The 22,348-nt window shown below is 38.4% G+C and overlaps 1 protein-coding gene across 1 annotated transcript in view; it reads right to left on the reverse strand.

Annotated features, from left to right (window-relative positions):
* The window catches only part of LOC6641326 (midnolin homolog), a 36,207-nt gene extending 14,063 nt beyond the window's left edge, over positions 1-22,144 (reverse strand). The window contains exons 1-2 of the mRNA XM_047011207.1: positions 20,932-22,144; positions 7,625-7,712 (exon numbers count right to left, since the gene is read on the reverse strand). Of these exons, the coding sequence (XP_046867163.1) occupies positions 7,625-7,712; positions 20,932-21,395 (552 nt within the window). The 5' untranslated portion in view covers positions 21,396-22,144. The remainder of the gene's footprint in view (positions 1-7,624; positions 7,713-20,931) is intronic.
* Positions 22,145-22,348: the final 204 nt, after the last annotated feature.

The following is a 22,348-nucleotide window of genomic DNA, read 5'->3' on the forward strand; positions in this document are numbered from 1 at the left end:
TACGTATTGTTGTCGTATCGTCGTTTATTAGATTATTATCAATTGTGGATGGATGGGCGGGCGGCGACGAAGGCGGCAGAGAAAGGCAATTTACAATCAAGGTTTTGTGTAGCGCCAGCCACTAAATACTTGGGAAGGGGGAACTTTTGATTCCCTCTCTTTTCCGCTGGCATGGGGTCAGGTTATGTTATGTTGTAAACGATTTTACGTGCCTCCTCCTCCCACTTCCCGCCACCTGATTTGATTAGCAACAAAACACAAATGCCATAGACACAATTATTACTCACTGCCAAAAGCAATTAAAACTGAACTAATAATAGCAATTTGTAAATTGCCAACAACCGCCGAAGCAAGCAGCAGCTGATAGAGAGAGAGAGAGAGAGAGCGACAGAGACAAAGACAGAGAAAAAGATCCCAAGCAAGTTTATTATTAATATTATATTCGATTGCCAATCAATTCTATATAAGAAGAAAAAAAAAAGCTAACCAAACATATATCATTTCGGGGAATGCTATTAGACCTTTAGGTGGATGTAAGTAAAATAAATAAATATCGTGTATGATGACAAACCGGATTGAGATGAGATTAAAGATATTCTCGACGACTAAAGTGACTGAGATCTTAAGTATTTTCTTCTGGCGTTTCCGTTTTTTTCAAAAGAAGCAATGCAGCAATGTTGACAATGATGATGATGATCACGTTGATACTAAGAGATACTTGATAAGAAGAGCAGTCGGCGGAGTCAGACAACTCCCCAAATCAACCTATCTCTCTCTCTCCCTCTCTCTCTCTCTCTCTCTCTTCTATAGAATTGCGCAATTCACAAGTTGTCAAGTGAGTAGAGTAACCAAATGAGGCGACTTTGTGACGCGACAAAGAGAGAAAGAAGAGAGATAAGTTTAATGAGTTGATTGAGCAAAATAAACACTTGGGGCAGCAACATCATAGTGGCACACACACAGCACAACAGTAAAAGACAAAGAGACAAATAGAGTCGAAAGCCAATAACCTGTTCTTCTGAATTGCTTTTGCTTTCTCTGTGCATTCTTCTTCCTACAAAGGACGCATAAATTTTTGGTTTCCATTGCATTGGACCCAACCAACCAACCAACCAACCACACCTACACGTCCGTCGTCGTCGTGGTGGTGGGTGCTATATGGTTTTTTTGGCTTTTTATGACTACTTCTTCCCCAACAGGCTCCCACTGTTCCGCCCCCTATCATCTTCTTCTCTGTTGCATTGGCTTTGTCTTTGGCAGCAGTTGATGTTGTTGATGATGGTGATGATGATGATTATCATTGTTCGTCCTCGCCAGCAACAACAAGAACAACAACCAAATTCATTGTCAAAAATGTTGCCCTTTGTGTATTGGTGGCTGCTGCTGCTGCTTTTGTTTTTCACTTTGACAAATGCAATTAAATTTATTTTCATAAATCTATGCAGAAAGCGAAAGAGTAAGAGTGAGAGTGAGAAAGAGAGTGAGAGTACAAGAGACGGGACCCCGAGTGGTCATCAGGCGTCAGCTGCTGACCGCATCCCAAAGCAAAGAGTAATTAATTTGACAGCCAAGTGCCAGCGCATCATTTAAATGACATAAATAATACAACAACCACACGATATACACATATACAGACAGATATGTATATCTGTATGTAGAAATATATTTTATGTATATATAAATTGCCGGTCGAGCCTTAGTTTTATTTTTTGTTGTTTATTTCGAATTTTTTGCAATCGCAGTCGGTCATGGTGCATGACATGCCGCCCCGCCTACAACACCCACACCCACCCAGTTGCCCAGTTGTTTATTCAAACCGATGAGAATGAAATTAAAATTGTTGGCAAGCCAAAGACATATTGTATATGTATATGTATATGGAGAGGAACAAGAAAAGCGAGAGAGAGACAGAAAGGAGGTGCGTTATAGTAGATGCTCTCAAATAATAAACATTTCAACAATAATTAATATGTAAATGATAAAACTTATAGTAAGCAAATTGTAAATCGAATTTAATCAATGTTCTATTCCACATATTCCTACAAATCACAAATCAAAGAGTGTTGGTAAGTTTATTTCGAATCAATGTTCTATTCCAAACATTCCTATAGACTACAAAATGAACAATGTTGGAACGTTTTTGTTCCAACCGTAAAATCACATATTTTACACATAAAGGAATGTTTTTGTCATTAGAAACGTATTGAAAATGCTTTTTCTTTTGCTTCAAGTCGAAAACAAATACTTGATTTCCTTCTGATCTGTGATTTCTAAATTGTGGCATACGATTAATCATACAATTACTGGATAACTGATTCATAAAATACCACATATCGTTAGAGCATTTCATTTGAAATTATAACCAAAATATTTCTATTCTTAATCACTCCCAAAATGGATATTTTAAAGATTCTCTCGAGTCGCGATTCTACAAAATCGAAAGTGTCATACCACTATATATATACTATTTTGTTCGCCCACAGTCGAGAGACAACTTCTTTGGGGCATCATCATTAACATCATCTTGTTGTAGTCATCGTTGTCGGTTGTCGCTTGTCGGTCGTCCTCGTCAAGTCCCCATAATAAACTTAACAAAATATTATTACTTTTAATAGCTCTGCCAAAAAAAAACACACAAATTCTTTCTTTCTTTTCGGAGAGACAGACAGAGAGGGAGGGAGGGAAAGAGAGCAAGAGTGATGTCAAGATAAAATTGGAACAATATATGCAAATGTCATGACAGACAAATGGCTATATACATATATGTGTATTCACAAGTATTCACATATGCACATACATACATACATATGATATATTTATTATTATACTTGAAGCGTTACGTTTCATTGAATGAATTAATCGTCGTCGTCTAGCACTTTTACTTATCCGTTTTAGATTGACCAACTGACCAACTGAACTGAACTGAACTGAGACGGGAGGACAGCCGACCAATTGACCGATTCAACCACCTGGCTGGCTGATGGACGATTTAATTCAATTCGATTCAATTAAATTCAACATCAAATACACACGGCAGAGAGCGGACAAGAGGAGATACTTGACCCACAGCGGTCATAGCTTGTCATATTTTCGAGGAGATTACTCATCCGCACGAAAATGTCAATAAATCAAGATGTTCCATCAACTTGTCACTTGTTAACACACATTTCATTCCCCAGCCGTGAATGATGGAGTTATTGGGTGATATAGTCGATGCCAGCAGAGGGCGGGCAGGCAGGCAGGCAAGTGACCTGGACGACAAAATTGGGCACCTGTCTGTGGTCCTTCACCCGCCTTCCCTTCATCCCTCTCTTCGGCCTTTTGACAATATTGTTAACATGCTCTCACACATTGCTAATTAGAGAAGCCAATGGCTTGGTTGCATGAATCAGCAAATATCTCGTTCACATATACAATAGAAGGTGAAGGTGGTGGTGGTGGTGGCGGTGGTCGTGCTGGTGGTGCCGCCTCATAGCACCATTGTGTATAGTGGGATCAAATTTCGCACAGTAAACGTTTAAGAAATCAAAAGGTGTCAATTGGACCTCCTCCTCTTTTGGACACGTTGGACATTAATCCTTTACGTATTAACTTCATTTTTACGAAATTTATCGTTTATTCATAGGGTATCATACATAAATGGGGTATATTAGTTCTCTTTTCTCTCACTGATTCTTGATAATCGAGGATAGTTAAGAATTGCTCTTTCAAATACTTTCCTTTCCGATAAGTATTATCATTAAGCGAAGTTTATTGTGCAATGTTTCTAGAGTATCTCAAACGTCGATCATCTCTTCTTATTTCTGTTTGTACATATTTATATTTTCTGGTGTAGCAATTTCACAAATTAAATACAACATCGTCGTCCAGACAGAGAGAGAAAGAAAAGAGTGAGAAAAGTAAATTTGCTTTACCCCGAAAAAAAAACCAAAAAATAATAATAATTATACTAAAAGACGCAAATTGTTAATTGGCTATTCAAACATTTTGCATTTTGCAATTTCATTTCTTTTGTAAATATACTTACATATGAACATTGCACATACATACATATATGTTTATACATGTATAATATTATATTAATCACAAAACAAAGAACAAGCAGATTGAATCTTAAATTTAGTCACACACACACAGAGACTTTTCTTTGGTTTGTCAGGGGCAAACATTTGTTGATCATCAACGAAAATCTCGGGCTAATAAATAGAAGACTAAAGGAGAGCTAGCCATCAGCTAAATCAAATTGAAAAGCAAGGAGAGAAATTAGTCATTCAATTAGTTTTCAATATTCCTAAAAAGGATACACCATTTGTGGTAGACAAGTATATATAAGAAAGAATAATAAACGTTTAAACAAACTAATAAAAAACACAAAATACAATAATAATAATAATTGTATCGTTTTTTTTTTTTGTTTTTTGTTTTTTATTATTTGTACATGTTTTATATATGTATTATATATACGATATATATGTCTGTACACATCTCTGGGTATATTTTTTGAAATTTGTGCATATATTTTTATTTGTGAGGGGATTTTTATGGATTTTCGTGCACGCCAAAATATTTCTTTGTTTGCATTACGAAAATTTGCTTTGTGTGTGTGTTAGTGTGTGTATTTTGAAATGTGCAATTAAATTGCTAGACAAAAACCAAGAAAAAGATTTTTTTTTTCAAGCAGACAATTAAAAATATCAAATTACTAAAGAAATTTATATATATATGGATATATTCTAAGGAAATCTGTCACAGATTAATTATTCACTTTGCAGAGACTGAATATTATTATGAGTGTGAGTACATTAACGAGTACTCAAATTAGCTGCCGAATCAATCGATTGAATCAATTTGAGTAATATCTTAATTCATCAGATTCAACCAAAAGCATTATTATTAAAACTGAAACTGAGAAACTGTTACCAGAGAGACGACTCAATCAAGCTGACAAACCAACTCTATATAAAGAGAATCGAGAAGAAAAGACTGATAAACGTTATGTGGCACACAACACCAGCAACAACAACAACAGGTGAGGCAATCAGTCAGTCAGAGCTTGACGAAACGGTGTCACCAAGCAGCAGCAGCAGCAGCAGCAACATCCAGCCATCCGCTAATAATGTTGCTAATAACAATTAGCTACCTGGCTGGCTGGCTGGCTACCTGGCAACTTGTTGATATTGCAATGTAGCAACATTTTGCGCCATGTCATGCCCACAAGTTGGTTCGCTCATTCGTTTTACTTTACCTGACTCATAATTCAAACGGTAAACGGTAAATCAAACGGTTTGCTCCTCTATGCCGCTGCCGCCGACGGGACTATCAACAACAAAAAGTGGAGCAAAACGTACACTCAAACTAAAGACAGAAAGAGGGGGAGAGGAGAGACCAAAGAGATAAGCGAGAAATAGATAGATGGAATATATAAGAATGAGATCACACACACACATTTCTATATTAATGGCAACAACTTGTTGCAAGATACCGAGTACAAACTGAGAACAAACTTAGACTTGTTGACAAATTGTGTTAGTTAAAGGTTAAAGAAGATATAGAAATAATTGATATGATATCATCATAAAGCCCGATCAAAGTGTGTGCTGCACTGGCTAATCTGGAATGTAGCAAGAATGAAGAATCATTTCCCCATGTATTGAAATCTTCTTCATTAACTGGAAACTAAATTTCTAAAACATCCGAATCATTTTCTGAATAAGTTTGAATTCGTTCTGATCTAAATGATATATATTCGTTGATTGTTTGTTTAATCGATCACTTGAGCATTTGTTTATAGACAATTATCATTGTGATTTGGTTAATTTCATTGGTTAATGAATACATTTAAATGTACTGTGAATATATGAATTCTGGGAAACCGAATAAATGTATCCATTGAGTCATTCGAAAACTGAATATTCATATATTGTTTGAGTATGAATGTAATCGAATCGACTGAAAAGGGCTCCGACGAGTATTTAAAAGTCCTCATTGATTGACTGAATCATATGAAAACTCAGAAAACTAAGAATATTCACAGTTTTTTAAGTGTGCAAAACGAATCGATGTTTATTCGTGAGTTCAACTACTTCGATTCAATCCCATTCGATTCATTATGCAATATCTCAAATCTTCAACTTGATCTATCAAGTGATCTCGTTGACTGAAATCATGTGCGAATTCGACCTTTAGATGAGCGAAGGATTTCGCTCTCTCTCTTTATGTTTCTCTGTCTCTCGTATTTAAAAGCAACCAAAAAACTTTCTCATTAAATCGCCACTCACACACACACAAAGGCGCATTTACATAAATAACGTGAAACCTTCACAAAGAAAAGAAACAAAAACCCCCAGCTAAAGAAAAGCCAAAGGTCAAAAGAGAGCAAAAGAGTAAGCGAGGGGAGTGGAGTGGAGACAAATGCGATACGGGGGAGCTGGAGTGGGGGGATTAATGTTAATCAAGCAGCTGACGACTTATCGACAAGCGCGACAACTGATCGACCAAAATGCCGATCAACCACAAAGGTTTTATAAGCTTCATTTCGTTAAACGTTGCATAAATTAAATACCAAAAAAACGTTTCGGCCTGCATTTTGACGAGTGTGTGTGTGTGTGTGTGTGCGTATCCAAGTGTGTGTGCGAGTGTGTACAATAATTTGGAAGGAGCAAAGTAGGCTAACCAGTTTTTTAACCGCGATCATCGCGCGTACTACAACAACAACAACAACAATGTTTATGTGTGTAATCAAATAAATATGTAAATAAATTACAATTAATTAATGTCAAAAAATAAATAAATATATATGTATGTACATACATATATATTTTTTCGCTCTTTTCTGCCTTTTTTTCGTTTATTTAAAAGCAATTAGGCGCAAAAATTAGTCACTGGTTTTAAAAAAAATAATATTCTACAAATCAAAATCAAAATAAAACTTCTTAAATTTTCTAACTAAACTACAAGAACTTTATCTGAATAGTTGCCACGTGCCACAATTTCTTCTAGATTCGTCATAGTTCCTTTAACAAATTCATTATAAAACGATAATTGAGAGTAAAAGGTAACAAAAAGTGTCCGACTTTGGTATTCCATGCACCAAGTGAAATGTAAGACACAATGGGGCGTGACAAAATTGTTAAGCGGGCAAACACACTAAATTTTATAACTCTAGCTAGGTGAAGGAGGGCGTGGCAAAAACTTGATCTGCATACCCATTACACGAGTCCAGATCAACTTGGCTATTGATGCTGCTCAAGAATCTATATACTTTTGAAGTTGGGGGCTGCCTTCTGTCTATTTTTGATGACTTTAATATACCCTATCATACTCTCTGAGTGCATGGTATACAAGATTTTGGACAAATTTGGATTTGGTTTTTGTTTTTATGTGTAGCTCAGTGTTAAATTCAGTTGACATTGAACCCGGCGAAGCCCCTAATGAACCCTTATAACTTATCAGCTAAGTACACACACACACACACATATGTAGATATTTCTATATATATTTTTTGTCGAAAATGATTTTTTTGATCTCTTTTTGAGTTTTTTAAGCGTCGGTCGTATTTTTTGTGTTTTTTTTGATTTCGTATTAAGGTGGTTGGACTGGGGGACAACTGGACAACATGACTTACCAATAAACCAGTTTCCACATTTGGTATTAAAATGATTTTGGAACCGTCCATTAAATTGTGATCTCTGAGCGTGCCATCTTGTAGTTCTCTGCAAAAACAAACGAGAAAAAACGTATGAGAAACGTGAGTAAGTTCTTTAGGGGGTAATAGCAAATGTAATTTTTGTTTTTATTGTTTAATAAACAAACAGAATTATTGTCATATATTATTATTGAATTTGTCCAGTCATCGTATCACTTTACCCTTCTTTACTCCCTCCACCCCTACCCCTACCCCTCCATGCATGTGTTATAATATTTCGGCGACATTTTTTGTTGTTGTTTTTTTTTTTTGCCGATATTGATGCGTTTTTTGCCGCTTCAACAGAAAAATAAAGTTGCAAGCCAATGACTTTTCAGAGCGCGTGGAGTTTTTTGAGCTGCACTAAAAAAAAAAAAACAAAAAACAACAAAAAACAGGGCTGGACAGAATTGCAGTGCCAACATTTCTCTTTAATTCAATAAGAATCATAAATAAACAAGGAACCCACAACGGAAAGCAAGTATCTTATTGCTTGTCAATAACAAAAAAAAAAGAAGGAAAATTCATATTACATACTCTGAAAAAAACAAACAAAAATGACTTTTAAATGACCCAAACTACTCAAAAACTTCTCTCTTTGGCCAACAAAAAAACAAATTTAATCTAAACGAAATCTACAATCGAATCAAAGAGAGTATTAGCGAGGTAGTTGAAGTTAATCCCGGCCCTTTGCTTTGTCTTTGCTCTTTGTCTACAACAAAAAGCTGCCAATTTATAAGGCAAAACAAGTATTGACGACAGCCAAGATACCCTGCAATAACACTGGGAAACACTGTACTGTGTGGGCCTCTTACAAATAGGGGGATTATATTCCAATTGATCGATAAATTAAGCAAAATTATACAAGTTTTATGGGATATTGTATTAATCGCTTGATTGTCAGCAAATTCTTGTAATATTTTTGCGTAGAATCGAACGACGATCCGACATTTTCGCTATTTTAGGACTTAAGACTGTATAAAGTCGAATCTAAAGTTAACAGCGAGTTCATTTATTATATTAAGGTTGTCAATTTAGATTGAAAAACTATATTTATTTGTTCATAATTCATAAATTGATATATTAATTTGTTTATATTATTGGAATAAATTTTTAGACAAAATGGATATGTTGTCCCAATGATAAGAATTCATAAATTTGAAAGAAATCTTTAAAGATCAAAATTCAAAACTAGACTAAAGTAGATCTCTAAACATATGTATATATATATATATATATTTAGTGTGATTGGTTAAAGGGTATACAAAATTAAAAGTTCAAGCACTTTACAGGTTTCTTTTTTGTTTTGTTTTGTTTTTTGCTTTTTGGTTTACAATTGGGGCCAGTTGATTTCCATCCGCACACACACAAAAAAAGTCAAAAGTTAAACGCTGTTGACACTTTTTTACCCCTCACTTTGTTTTTTTGTCGAGTTTAATTAAAAATTGTTGCGTGTTGTTGCAATTTTTTGGCATTTTTGCACTTTGCAGGTGTTAAATGAGCTGCTGCTGCTGTTTACCTAAGAAACACAACCGCATCGTCCAGAGAGAAGAGAGAATTCACTATAATTAACAATCAAAATAAATATTAAAAAAAAAGGGAAGCAACAACAACTTACAATGCGTTTAATAAACAGTTGTGTCTGTGAACAGAAACAGACAGAAACTTGATAGGTGGGGATAGGGGGGGTTGGTGGGAAAGAGGGCGTTAAGCTTTTGTCTGGTGGTGTCGGATTGGCACGTGTTTCCTCCTCACCCGCCCCTACCCCTTCTCACCCACCTCCCACATCTTGTTCGAATACTAAAACATAATTCTGGTGAACAAAAGCTGCTTTTACTAGAATTATCGTTTGATCAGGAGCTTACGAGTAATATTATGTAACCAATATCTAAAATTCAATCTAAAGTGCAATCAGTTGTTTTATATTAATATCAAATTAATACAGGAGAAACACCTTTACTAACACAGTTGTCTCTATTTATGAATAAATCGATAACTTTAATCTATTGTTCGAGCCAAGTCCAGTAGAGTCCCTTTCCCCATGATCCTATCATCATGGCTATCTTGAAATTCCAATGAAAAGAAGATAAACCACCATATCAACGACTTTAGCCCTTTGACCATTCGTTGTATCCGTGAGGGATCTGGACAGATCTTTGTTGACTTTGCCTCAAATGAGAAATATCTCGTCTCTCTCGAGTTTTAGCGTATTCCATTTGCTAATTCGCCCTAATATGTAGGTTCTCATATAGAGGTCGCGTCATCAAGCATTATTTATCCAAGCAGCCATGAACGTCATTTTAAGGCGAGATATTTCTCTTCGATATGAATCGACCAATCGTTGCTATGACATCTGCATATTTGTATCCACAACTATAGAAGATATCGATTCCCATTCAATTGAAATTGGAAAGGAAGTGGGCGGTGGGGCGGTTGCAGTGGAAACTAAATCGATTGATGCATACATTTCTATTTACGTTTTGATTGATAAAAAGGTTTCCAAGAGATCCAAAAGAGATCAGGACAGGAAGGGGAAGGGGCCTAGCCCTATGAGTATGTTTTTCAAATGAGTACAGTTGCCTTCTTTTCTCTGCTCTTCCCTCCATTGTGTTGAGTTCACTTTGCCCTAACAACGAGGGAATAGTTAGTGCCCATAACAAAAACAAAACAAAAAAACTATTTAATAAATGTAAAATCAGAGGGAGAGAGAGAATACCCCTTAATTTTTTGTGTATGCAAGTGTGTGTGTTTTTTTTTACGTTTTACACATCTCTCTTCCGTTCTCTCTCTCTCTCTTTCTTGCTATCTAGATCTCTTTGATTCTCTAACTTCAACCAATTATTTAATTTGCTGCAAAAAATAAAAAGAGAGAGCTAAAGTTCGATTGAACAAAGAAGATAGATTTGAATGTCGTTGCAACAGTTTGCGAGAGAGAGAGAGAGAGGACTCACACACACACACACACACACACACACAGAAAAAGAGAGAAAAAGAGATGTATTAAGAGAGAGGGAGCAATGCGGTAACCCGGCAACAACAACAACAATCAACGGAACCTTTAATGACTGCATGCATGATTGATGAATTGATAAGATTTTTGTTGGTGTTGTTGCTGTTTCTTTTTTTGTTGTTGTGTGGTTGTTGCACGAAATCAACTCCGCGTATTTGGGTCACACTCCTGAAAGAGGCGTGGCATGGTGGAGTCGCTTTTGTCGTTACGTTACGGTTGCACGCAATGCCGAAAAATAAAACAAAACACACACACACACACACACGTATACATATTCAATTTGTCGCTTACGTAAATGCCGTTGGCAACAAAAAATAAAACACAACACACACACACACACACACACATACATACCATACACTCTTTGCAGCTCACGCAACATGTTGCAATTGCCATCACAGCTGCTGCAGGTGCCAAGTACAAAATTCACCATTCACCACACACACACGCACCACGGAGCTGCGGCAATTGGAGTTGGTTATTTCACCTTACTTTTTTCCACCACCAACCATTTAAACAAGGATGCGGAAGGGGGAAGGGGTAACAGGAGGGCAGCAGCAACATTGGTTTGCTTAAAGTTGCTTAAAGCTTTTCTTATTTTCCATTTTGTTTTTGTTGTTTTTCGTTTGTTAAAGTTTCAAAAATGTAGCAAAGAACGGGCCAGCCTGTTGGGGGTGTGTATGTGTGTGTGTGTGAAAGTGAGGGGGTAGGTGGGAAGGCTGAGGTGTGGCTTTATACACAAACAGACATGCACATACATACATGCATGTGCGTGTGCATGTGTCTGTATATGTTTATGCTTAGGCTTTGTCTGCGGGGGCGTCGCGTCGTTTCGTATGGTGACGCGTCGCTGCTTTTACGCAATAAGCAGACGTCGACCGAGGCCAAACGAACACACCGCCGCCACCTTTAACTCACCACTCCCCTTTGCCCCACGTGTTCTCCTCCTTCGTTTCTGTCTCTCTGGCCCGAACGGGCAGCCAGCCTAGGCCTGCTGTTGGCCATGGCAGACACAGCAGACATTAAATGGGGTGAGGGAAAGGAAAAATTTTCTGTGTTGTGTGTGTGTGTGTGTGCTGAAAAGTTTGCTCAAAGTGAAATGTTGTGGGAGAGGAGGGAGGGGGGAAAGCCGATGTAACCGTCACCATTCACCGTCGCGTCTTAAACGGCTTTAAGAGTTGAGGTTACGTTACATACATTTTGCTCTCTTTTTCTCTATGTAGCGCTTCATCTCTTTCTGGCACAGATGTAATTTCATAGCCGAAACCAAGTTGGTTGATTGTCATAAAATTCCACCACCTTACGCGCCGCTTTGAGAATGTGTGTGTGTGTGTGTGTGTGTCTGTGTGATTATGTGTGTATCTACGTGGTGCTTCTTCTTGCTTGGGTATGCTGCGTAAATTATCAATGTTTACAGCCTAGGCTTAGGCCCAGGACACGGACATGGATACATACACACACGCATTTAAGAATCTTTTGCTTCTTCTCTCAGCACAAGATGCACAAGAAGTGGAAGAAGAAGAAGACCAACAGCAAACACAGAAGACGACACTTTGAGTGAGAAATTCCACCAGCAGCAGCAGCAGCAAAAGCAACCACCAAATGAAAAATCCTCTATAGCCACCCGCAGCAGCAACCCGCAGCAGAGCACGTTTTTGGCCTGAAGGAGGCAATGAAAAACGAAAAACGGGGGGGTCGGGGGAAAAAGAAAAATGAAGAAAAACCGCCAACAACGACGACTAAATGTCTGGCCAGGATTTGGGGTAAAAATTGGGGAGGCATTTCTCAATCGACCATCGTCGTTCGTTGCTTTTGTTACTTTTTTTTATTTTGCTGTACTTTGGCTGACTGCCAAACTCAAGGGCAACTGTACAATCTCCCCTCTCGCCGTCTCCCACCTACACTTAACATCCTTTTCCAAATGCTTACTCCTTGTAACATACATGACTCAATGTCACAGGATATAGGAGAATAAAACAGGAAAAAAAAAGGAACCTCCTTCCTCTCTTCGAGGGATCGATCTCTCGTTTTAAACGAATGAAAAATTAGAAACTTTTTGCGGAAAACTCTTTATTCATTTCAGTGTGTGTGCTATGCTTTTCTCTCTATACGTATGTATGTATGTGTTTGATGCTTTTCAACCACTTTCCACCCTTGAGCAATCAAGCAGAACTCTCCATATTATTGCATAACAATTCGTTTTTCGATTCTCATCGTTGGCCGCCCAGCTCCCCCTCTCCCATCCCTACAATGTTGTTGTTGTTGTTATTGTTGCCGTTGCTGCTGCTGCACACGCGGAAATGCCAGGTGAATAGTTGAAATTTGTTTTCTAATCTGGTTTTTTATTTTAAGTTTTTGCCTGATATCAAAATCACACACACACACACACACACAACAAACGAGCAGCACACAAAAAACTACAATCTGGTTTGATTTTGTTCGCTAATTGAATTTTTTTCTTTTCTATTTTGCTTTTTTGCGGTATTTTTTGTTTGCTGATTAGACAAGCGAACAAACGAAAATCAAAGAAAAAAATCAAATCAAACGACAGAGAAATGTTGGGACAAAAATCATCCAAAAATTGGATACAAGGAAGTTGCATTGTTTTTAGATATGTACAGTGCCTCCATCACATAAACGGACACAAATGGTTTCAGCACATTACAAATAAACCAACAAAAATAATCCGACAGATTCTTATTCGCAATGAAGAATAAAGTGTTAAGAATATTTTCATGGAACATTAATCTATTCTAAGTCCCACAGTGGGTCCTCACACTATTGATCCACTCTTCATCACTTATAGATAAAAATGAACGCATGAACGATTATGCGATGGAGTCACTGTATGTATTTAGGGAATTATTTCAGTTACAGCTGTTTCTAAAGTTTTCTTTTCTAAGAACAACTTTTGTTTGGCAAAAAAAATTTTACAAGAGAAAGAAACCAGTTCTTTAATATCCATAAACCACCACCAGACCAGTCAATTTAACCGTTATATCGAAAACAATGAAGCATTCGTTTCGGTTATATGCGAAAGTTAACCCATTCAGTGTTTTACGGTTAAGCGTTATCCCAAAAGATATGCTGGAGGCAGAGAAAGAGAGAGAGAGAAAGGGCGAGGGGAGACATTCTCAACGCCTTAAAAGAAGAGAAAAATCAATATTTTTTGGTTGATATTCAAGCCAAGCCAACTATTTTCAGTCAGTTCAGTTTCGGTTTGTGTTCCCATATGTTTTATTTCAAATAAGAGCTTCATTTGCATTTAGCCAGACAGTCAGACAGTCATCTTTAAAGCCCCAGAACTAATACCAATTTTGATTAGCGCCGCCGCACCCCAAAAACAAAACAAAATATAAAAAGAAAATGTAAAGAGCAGGAAACCTTATCCACACCAAGTTAGAGCGAGAGAAAGATACGACCACATCATATGGATGGACAGGCCAGGCAAGCGGCACATAGACCCCCACAGGATGATGATGAAGCCAACCAACCAACCAACCAACCACTCAACTTAGCCCTAAAAGAGAGAGGAGAACCTACAAATTTTTTGTTAAAGAAGAGTTGATTTTTATTTTTCATTTCTGTTCTATTGGGTTCGCGTTTGTTAGGTAAGACGAGACATTTGGGGAGAGGGGAGGAGGGAGAGAGCTTTTTCCCTCCACCACACACACACACACACACACACACACACACAATGTGTGTATGCGCGGCGCGTTAGAAGGCGGGGATGCAACCACCGAATGGACAAATGGACGGATGAGATGGGTGAGTCCACTTTATATACTCTGGGTCTGGGTCTACATGACTTTCATTAATTTCCGCAACGATTGCTTTTCGCGGCCTCTGGCATTTACCATATGGTCGGAAAAATCTAACACACACTCACACACACAGATTTTACATACGGTCCCGGGTCTGGGATCCAATGTCAGTAATATTGAAAGCAAATACATACATTTATATGTATGTATTTAATCGCCATGTGTGTAAGAAGACCCGTTATAAAAACAATTTTCATAATCTGTTTACAGATCACTTTTTAACAGAGAATGTTAAATTTGAAACCTAACCTAAAGATTCAAATTTTACAGACGTTCGGCTTTATGTATTTATGTAAATTACTTGCACACATGAACATACATACATACATACATACATACATACATACATACATACAAACATAACAAAAATAACAACAACAAGCAATATGCAAAGCTTTTGTTTTTCTTTTTCGTACAAAGGGTTGAGCAGTGAGCAGCAACGGACACTAGAAAGAGATAGACAGCAAAAAAAAATGACTGGGAAGAGAAAAACAGAAAAAGAAGACCCAAGCCAAGCCAAGCCAAGCTAAGCTAAGCTAAGTTAAGCAGAAAGAGAGAGAGAAGTTAGGAAAATCGATGCCAACAACAAACACAGGCTGAACAAAATGCAGCTTCCCAGCAGAGAAGTCAGCAGCAGCAGCGGCAGCTTCTCTAGGGCGTCAGCAGGCGCAGCCCAACAGCAGCATCCACAACAAAGACAAATTAAACAAAGAAATCAGCAACGTTGACGTCGTCGTCGTCGTCGTCGTCGATGTCGATGTCGATGTCGACAACAAACAACAACAATGAAAAATCACAGTAAGCAACTAAAAATAGCAAAAACAAAAAAAATACCAAACGCCTTCACATCACCGCTCGACTCACCACCGAACCCCGCCCATTCCCAAGGCAACCACCTACAAAAAAATATATAGAAAAAGTCAAGCAAATGCTTCTAATTTCGAACTATTGATTCAGTCTCTCTTAGCTTTGACGCTGACGTAGCGTCGTTGTCGCCTCCTCTGCCTGTCGCTGGCGTTGACAGTGTTGCGGTAATCAACAAATTGACAACCAACGTCGACTGCAGCGTCAACAGCGGCAGCAGCAACCATCGCCGGAAGGCATTTTGCGAAAGGGCAAACATTGAAAATGCAAATAGAATGAAGCAAGAGAGTATGGCGGGGGAGGGAGAGAGGTAGGTAGGCGCAGGCCAGCCGGTAGAGAGCGGGGATAAGCCCCCCTTCTCATCAGGGTTTCTTTCATGGGGCCTGCGCGCGCACATACATGCACATATTCACACACATACAGAGAGCAAGCTCTATCGCTCTCAGACTCCCACTCTCTTTTTTTTTCTCTCTCTTCACATACAAACAACAATTGCCGGCCGGCCAACACCAACACACAACCCGAGATGCCGAGATCACAGGAAGGTGGGAGGTGGCAGAGACACGGACGCGCCACGAGTTGGCGTTGTGCCGTTGTTGTTGTCGCTGCTTGGCTTTTTCTCATCTCTGATGACGTTATGGATGCCGTAAGCATTTGCATTGAAAGTAAATTCTGGCAGAGCCCAGGAACTGAAAGCAGCGCAGCAGCAGCAACAGCAGTAACGGTTGCGCTCAATTGAGCAAAACAAAAATTACGACAAAGAAAAACAAGAAAAACTTTATTAATCAAATGTACCCTATATTTTCATATCTGGAGAAAAGGATTTATGAACTCTACAAAATGCAGAAAGTATTTATATTTGAACCCTTTTCTTGGCCCATTTTGCTGTGGTAAGAGGGAATCTGGAATTCTTTTTTTCTTTGCCCGCTACTGTAGATCAATTCATAAAAGTTTGCCTACTTGAATGTAAAAGCCCCGCCTGGGAAAAACCACCTTTTCAATTGAACTATTTCACACATTACAGTTTTATTCCAGTTATTGAATTTTCATTGAAAATATGATTTCATTGTGTTTAACTGGTTTGCACACAAAAATTCCAAGAATTTGAGTGAATATGAAGAGATATAAATTATAAAGAATTGTATAGATTAATCTATCTATATCTTTTACTTTGTTTATTAATGCTTTCTTTGGTGGTCGATGGTGGGTCGCATTGGGTGGTGCATTGGGTGGTGGTGGTGCATTGACACCACCATCAGCCGGCAACCAACCACCATTAAAAACATCATCATCATGATTGCCGCCGCCGCCATCGGCCATAAATAGATACAAATGGGATGCGGCGGCGGCGAGGCGACTGAAATTTATTCATATCTCTCTCTCTCTTGGCTTTTGCCTGCATTTTGGCGTAATTAAAGCCAAATATGTGCATATGTCTATGTACCTACACACAAATAAATGTATCTATATTTGTCTATCTTTCTTACTAGATACATGCAAACGTGTTGTTAGCAAAGATTTTGACCACTACTCTATTTATTTTTGTATCTCGCAGATACATTCATACACTCACACACACATAGACACACATATGTATGTACATTTCAAATGAAACTAAAAAAGAGAAATTAGAAGAACCGCTGCCGCCAGCCAGCGGCTGTCAGTCAGATAGTTGGCATTAAGAACGGCAATAGGATGGGGTAAAATGGGTGAAAAAGGGGGAGGAGGGGTGGGGGGGTTGGAAGATTTGGTTTAGTTTATTTGGTTAAAAACAATCGAAATCTAACACACACATACATCTATTTTTAAACAACAACAAATACATTGTTGCAATCAGTTTGAAAATTTTGTGTTCTATAATACCAAAAAGGAAGGCATCATCATGTCTTCTTCTTTCTCTTTTGTTTGTGTGTGTGTGTGTGTGTGTGTTTCTCTCTCAGTGTGTGAGTGTTTGGACAAAATGGCAGCAGCAGCAGTCGCACTTGTGGGGCTTGGAAATTGGCCAAAAGGCAAGCAGGCAGGTGGTGTAACTTTCCAAGCCAACTAAACGAGTTTCACTTACAAACACACACAGAAGACACAAAGAGAGAGAGAGAGAGAGATAATTAGAGAGTTAAGGGAAACAGCGGCATTAACAGCAAAGAGAGTGAGCGGTAAAACGTAAATCAAATACAATAAAAAAACAAAACAAAAGCCTCTTGTGTAACCTGATCTTCACACACATACACACACATACAGGGCAGAGGCAGAGGCGGCAAACAATAAGCCAGAACAAAGCAGCGCTTGTTCATATTTCAAACACGATCTTTTCCTCTCTTTGTTGTGCTCTCCTGCTCTCTCACTCTCTCGCGGCGAGCATAACAAACTCAACTACGCAACAAAAGAAATAGTTAATAATTGTTATATGAATTACACATACATATGTACATACATACATATACGATTTTTGTATGTGAATGTGTGGGTGTGTGTGTGTTGTACATACATATGTATGTTTGTATTACCAAAAAGTTTTCAATTCTTTACAAGGTTGCACAACAACAACAATTCTCTGCACACTTCAACAGACGCCAAAAACAGAAATTCACCACAGCGTGGCACCTAAACTCAACACACCTAAAACTGGAACCTCTCCACCATATTGTTGAACTGTCTGACTGACTAAGTGACACGCGCTAGTCGCCAACGTCGCTGCCCTCTGCCCGCTCCTCTAGTTCTTTTTAATGACGTCGATGATGTCGATGCTGCTGCTGCTCTGCTAATGCTAAACGGGAAGGGGACGGGGGGAGCTGCTGTTGTCTGTGTACCTAAGGTGACATGTGTAGCGGCCACTTTACGCTTATGTCATAACGCACACACACACACATACACACCTTGAATTGTGCGACATTTATGGCGGCAGTCAGTAAGCGGTAAAAGTGTTGGCGTATCAGAGGGTGAGTGGGTGGTTCGTTGGGGTTGGAATCTAATCTTTAATAGGGATTTCTAGCCCCACTTAATATGTACATATGTATGTATGTATGTATGCCTATAAATAGTGTTCTATGTACATGTGCGGCAACTCTAGGAATGCCAATAACTTAATCTCTCTCGAAATAGAGAGGCAACAACCGTTATATAACCGAAAACATAAAAAGAAACTAACTCAAATATGTATGTAGAATAAATATATTTCCCTTTCGTCTAGCTTCTTCTCAATAATAACAGGTAATTGCGCCATATTCGATCGTGTCCACTACAATACATTTTCAAGAGAGGGATAGAGAAATTAATGCAAAGTCGTCTCTCTCTTGATCACTCTAGGCTTTCTGCTGTAAGGAAAAACCTTTCTTAACTTGTTTATAATATTGAACTGGCCTTGTCTTGCGTGTGTGGTGGGAGAGGGTAGTGGAGTTGATGCCACATGTTGGTTGAAGGGTTACCGAATGAAAATCGAGATCTTCTTCTTGGTCATTGTGTGTTGGGCTATAAGGTGGTGGTGGTGGTGGTTGTGGCTGAATGATTGGGTTGGGCTCATGATGGTGGTGGTGACTTTTAATATATGCCATACACACACACACACATACACTGAGATAATATTCATTTATGCAACATTGTCTTTTAGTTTCCTTTTTATGACTGCGCTGCTGCTGCTTCTACTTCTGCTGGCTGTTTGGACGGTTGGTGGTGTAAATGGAAGGAAGCTTTCGTTGAAAAAGGCTTTTCCTTGTTTTATTTTATGTTATATATTTTGCCTTTGCTTTTTTGGTGGTGGATTTTCTGTGTGTGTTCTCATTAAAAGTGGTCGTCGTCGTCGTCGCTGGGTGGTTACGTTATTGAGTGGGTGGTTTGGTTAGATGGTTAAATTTGGCTTTGGCTTTGCTTTTGCCTGGCTTCCCCACCAAATGATGACATTTCTTTTTTCTTTTTTTTTTTTTTTGGGCTGGTCATAGAACTTTTTTCTACCGGAACAAAGGAGAGAAGAGAAGCTGCGCTGCTGCTGCTGATGCTTGCTTTCGCCGATAAGAGCAAAAAGCAAGCAAATTGATTGCAGCAACAAGGCAGACCAAAGAACAAAGAGCTACACACACAAACACACACACATCAATAGAGATGTTTACGTTGACGTTGGCAGAGACATGCAACATCAGGGCTTAAAAGGAACTGTTTAAACTGAGATGAAAAAGAGCAAAAAGCAAGCGAATCAAATTTAAAAAAATTTAGTTTTTGTTTGCACTAAAACAAATGAAACTAACTTTTTAACATAATCCATATTTAATTAAATCTTTTGTTTTTATAAAACTGAACCTGAATGTACTTGAATTCAAGCGATCATATTAAAAATCGATTTCTCCTCAACTGTGGTCAAAGTCTTTCTTCTTCAAAAGAGGCAGAGAGAGGGAGAGCTAAAGAGAGTGCACGCGTGAGAGCAAGCCGCTGCCCAGGCAGGCACCGGTAAATGTAACTGACGCCAACGCTGCGCCGCTACAGCTCTGCTACGGCAATGCAACTAGTTGACTGAGCTGCCAATGCGAACAGCAGAAGAAAACACAAAAGGCAACGAAAGAAAAAAAAAAAACAATGTACACACACACACACACAGGCATGCATACATACGTAAGTTGCAAAGTAGTTGTTGCTGCTTGCCGGTTATGCTCGTTTTTTCTTTCTTCTTTTTGAATTTTGAATATAAAATCAAAATTATGATTATGAAACAACGTCAGTTTTTAACCCTTTAAGAGAGAACACATGTATGTATGTGTGTATATGTAGTATGTATGTATGTTTCTCTTTCTATTGTTTTTGGAGGTTATATCAATCAACAAAAACAATGTGCTTTAGATCAGCCTATAAAAAATTTACACAAAATCCAATTGATTATGAGAGGAATTTTAGTTTTTGGCCCTTGTTATAATTTTTTGTTTTCGATTTGTATTTTTCTTATCGATTTGTAATATGATTTGCTTTTATCGCATTTTTTTGTTACCAAGACGACGACAATGTTAATACTCTCTGTTTTGTGGTAGAGAAAAACAGAAGCGAAACATTTGACTAAACAAAGGTCTCTGTGTCTGTGTCTAACAGCTAAATTTGATTTAGAATCTGGGGGGAATTTTTTTTTTGTATTGGCATGCAAGTTATTTGCAAAAACACACACACACACACACATACATACATACATGCACATACACTTGTTTGCTATCTCTTTTTCTCTTAATCTCAATCACGATGTCTGTCTATTTTTCTCTTAATATTTCTTCTTCTTTTCCATCATTATCACAACAATGTGAATTCCAAAAGTTGCGTCATAAATTAAAATTTACGTGTATTTGTGTCTGTATGTTGTTTTTCTGTTTGTGTATTTGCGTAATAGCATTAAATATATATCTTTTTTATTATTGTGGGCGATGGATAATAGTTAGGAGAAGATAAAATGGTTGTCTCTCTCTCTTGCAACATATGGAGAACAACTAACCTCATTGCCACCCTGTACAAAAGTTTTTAGAGAAAATGTTACCCTGTCAAATTTGACAGGTGACATATAGGAAACAAATGGGTGGAAAACTTACTTTTCACGATGCAGCAAGCAAATGCGATCCTTTGCCACTTTCAGCTTCTTGGATATTATCTTCTTCAGGTTTTCCACACTGATGTGCGGCTCCACACTGACCCCGAAATTGCCGCCGGTTGTTGTGTTGATATTAAGGTTAATCATCAACGAGGATGATGATGATGACGATGACAAGCTGTTGCTGGTGGTTCCTGCCGCTGCTGCTGCTGCTGCAACTGCTGCCGATGATAAACGTTGCAAGGCATTGTGATTGGGCCTACTGTTGTTGTTGTTGCTGCTGCCACCAATGCAGTTGTTGTTGTTATTATTATTAATATTGTTGCTATTGGCGTGGCTGTTGCTGCTGCTGCTATTGTTGTTGTTATTGCTGCCGCCGTTGCTGCTGCTGGTGCCACACCCAGCATTTGATGCCTCATTTTGGCCATCAGCAGTGGCCGAGTTCGTAGTTGTTGATTTATCCATATCAGCAGTTGTCAAAGGGATTGAGGGTTTTTATTTTTTTTTTTTATTTTTGTTGCTTTTCTTGTGAGGTTGTTGTTGTTGGCTCAGCTTTTCCAACTTTACCCCTCTTCGCATTCAATTGCCAAAACAAAAATTTTTTCACAGCAGAAAAAAAATTTATAACCAAAAAAAAAATATATCGTTAACCACAGCAAAAAGTAGTTAAAGCGGGGTGAAAAAAAAAAACAAAACCAAATTTCAATCGATTTTCTATACACACCACACCTTACACACTCACACACACGCGCGCACGCACAGAGGCACACACGCACGGGCGCTGCTGCTTACGCACACTGAGGCGGAGACGAGACGCGGTTATGTTGTATGTTTCCTTTTGGGGTTTTTTTTTGTAGTTGTTGTTTTTTGTTTGTTTTACTGTTGCACTGCCCAGGTACGTTTAAGTATTGATAAATACATATATATAGACGTATATATGTATCTGTATTTTGGGATGTGAATGAGACGACGTTTGAGATAAAACAAAATTTTTGTATAATTTTTTACATTAGTCGCTGGGGTTTCTTTGCTTCAGATTTCAATTAATTTTTAAATAATTTTGTTGTTGCGTTTTTCAAACCGCACACACACACACACCCGTCGTCACCGTCCGTCGTCGTCACACGCCACCTCAAAGTCCCAAATTACAGTAAATTCGAAATTCGAAAACTTGAAATAACGTCCGCACGCACGTCCGCTCACGTCGAAAACAAAAACAACACACGAAAAAACAACTGCAAAAAAACAACAACAACACTTCGCCGCCAGCGATGTCATGCCCAAAACAGCCAGATCTGGCTGGAAAAAAGCTAAATGACATCAGTGTTCGCCGCGACTCTCTTCAATTCGCTCGGCGCGCTCGTTCTTCTCTCAAACGCAACAACAACCACAAGGTCGAATTCGCCCCAGCCAAATGA

Source organism: Drosophila willistoni, assembly GCF_018902025.1.
Source record: "Drosophila willistoni isolate 14030-0811.24 chromosome XL unlocalized genomic scaffold, UCI_dwil_1.1 Seg141, whole genome shotgun sequence".
Classification (NCBI taxonomy): Eukaryota; Metazoa; Arthropoda; class Insecta; order Diptera; family Drosophilidae; genus Drosophila; species Drosophila willistoni.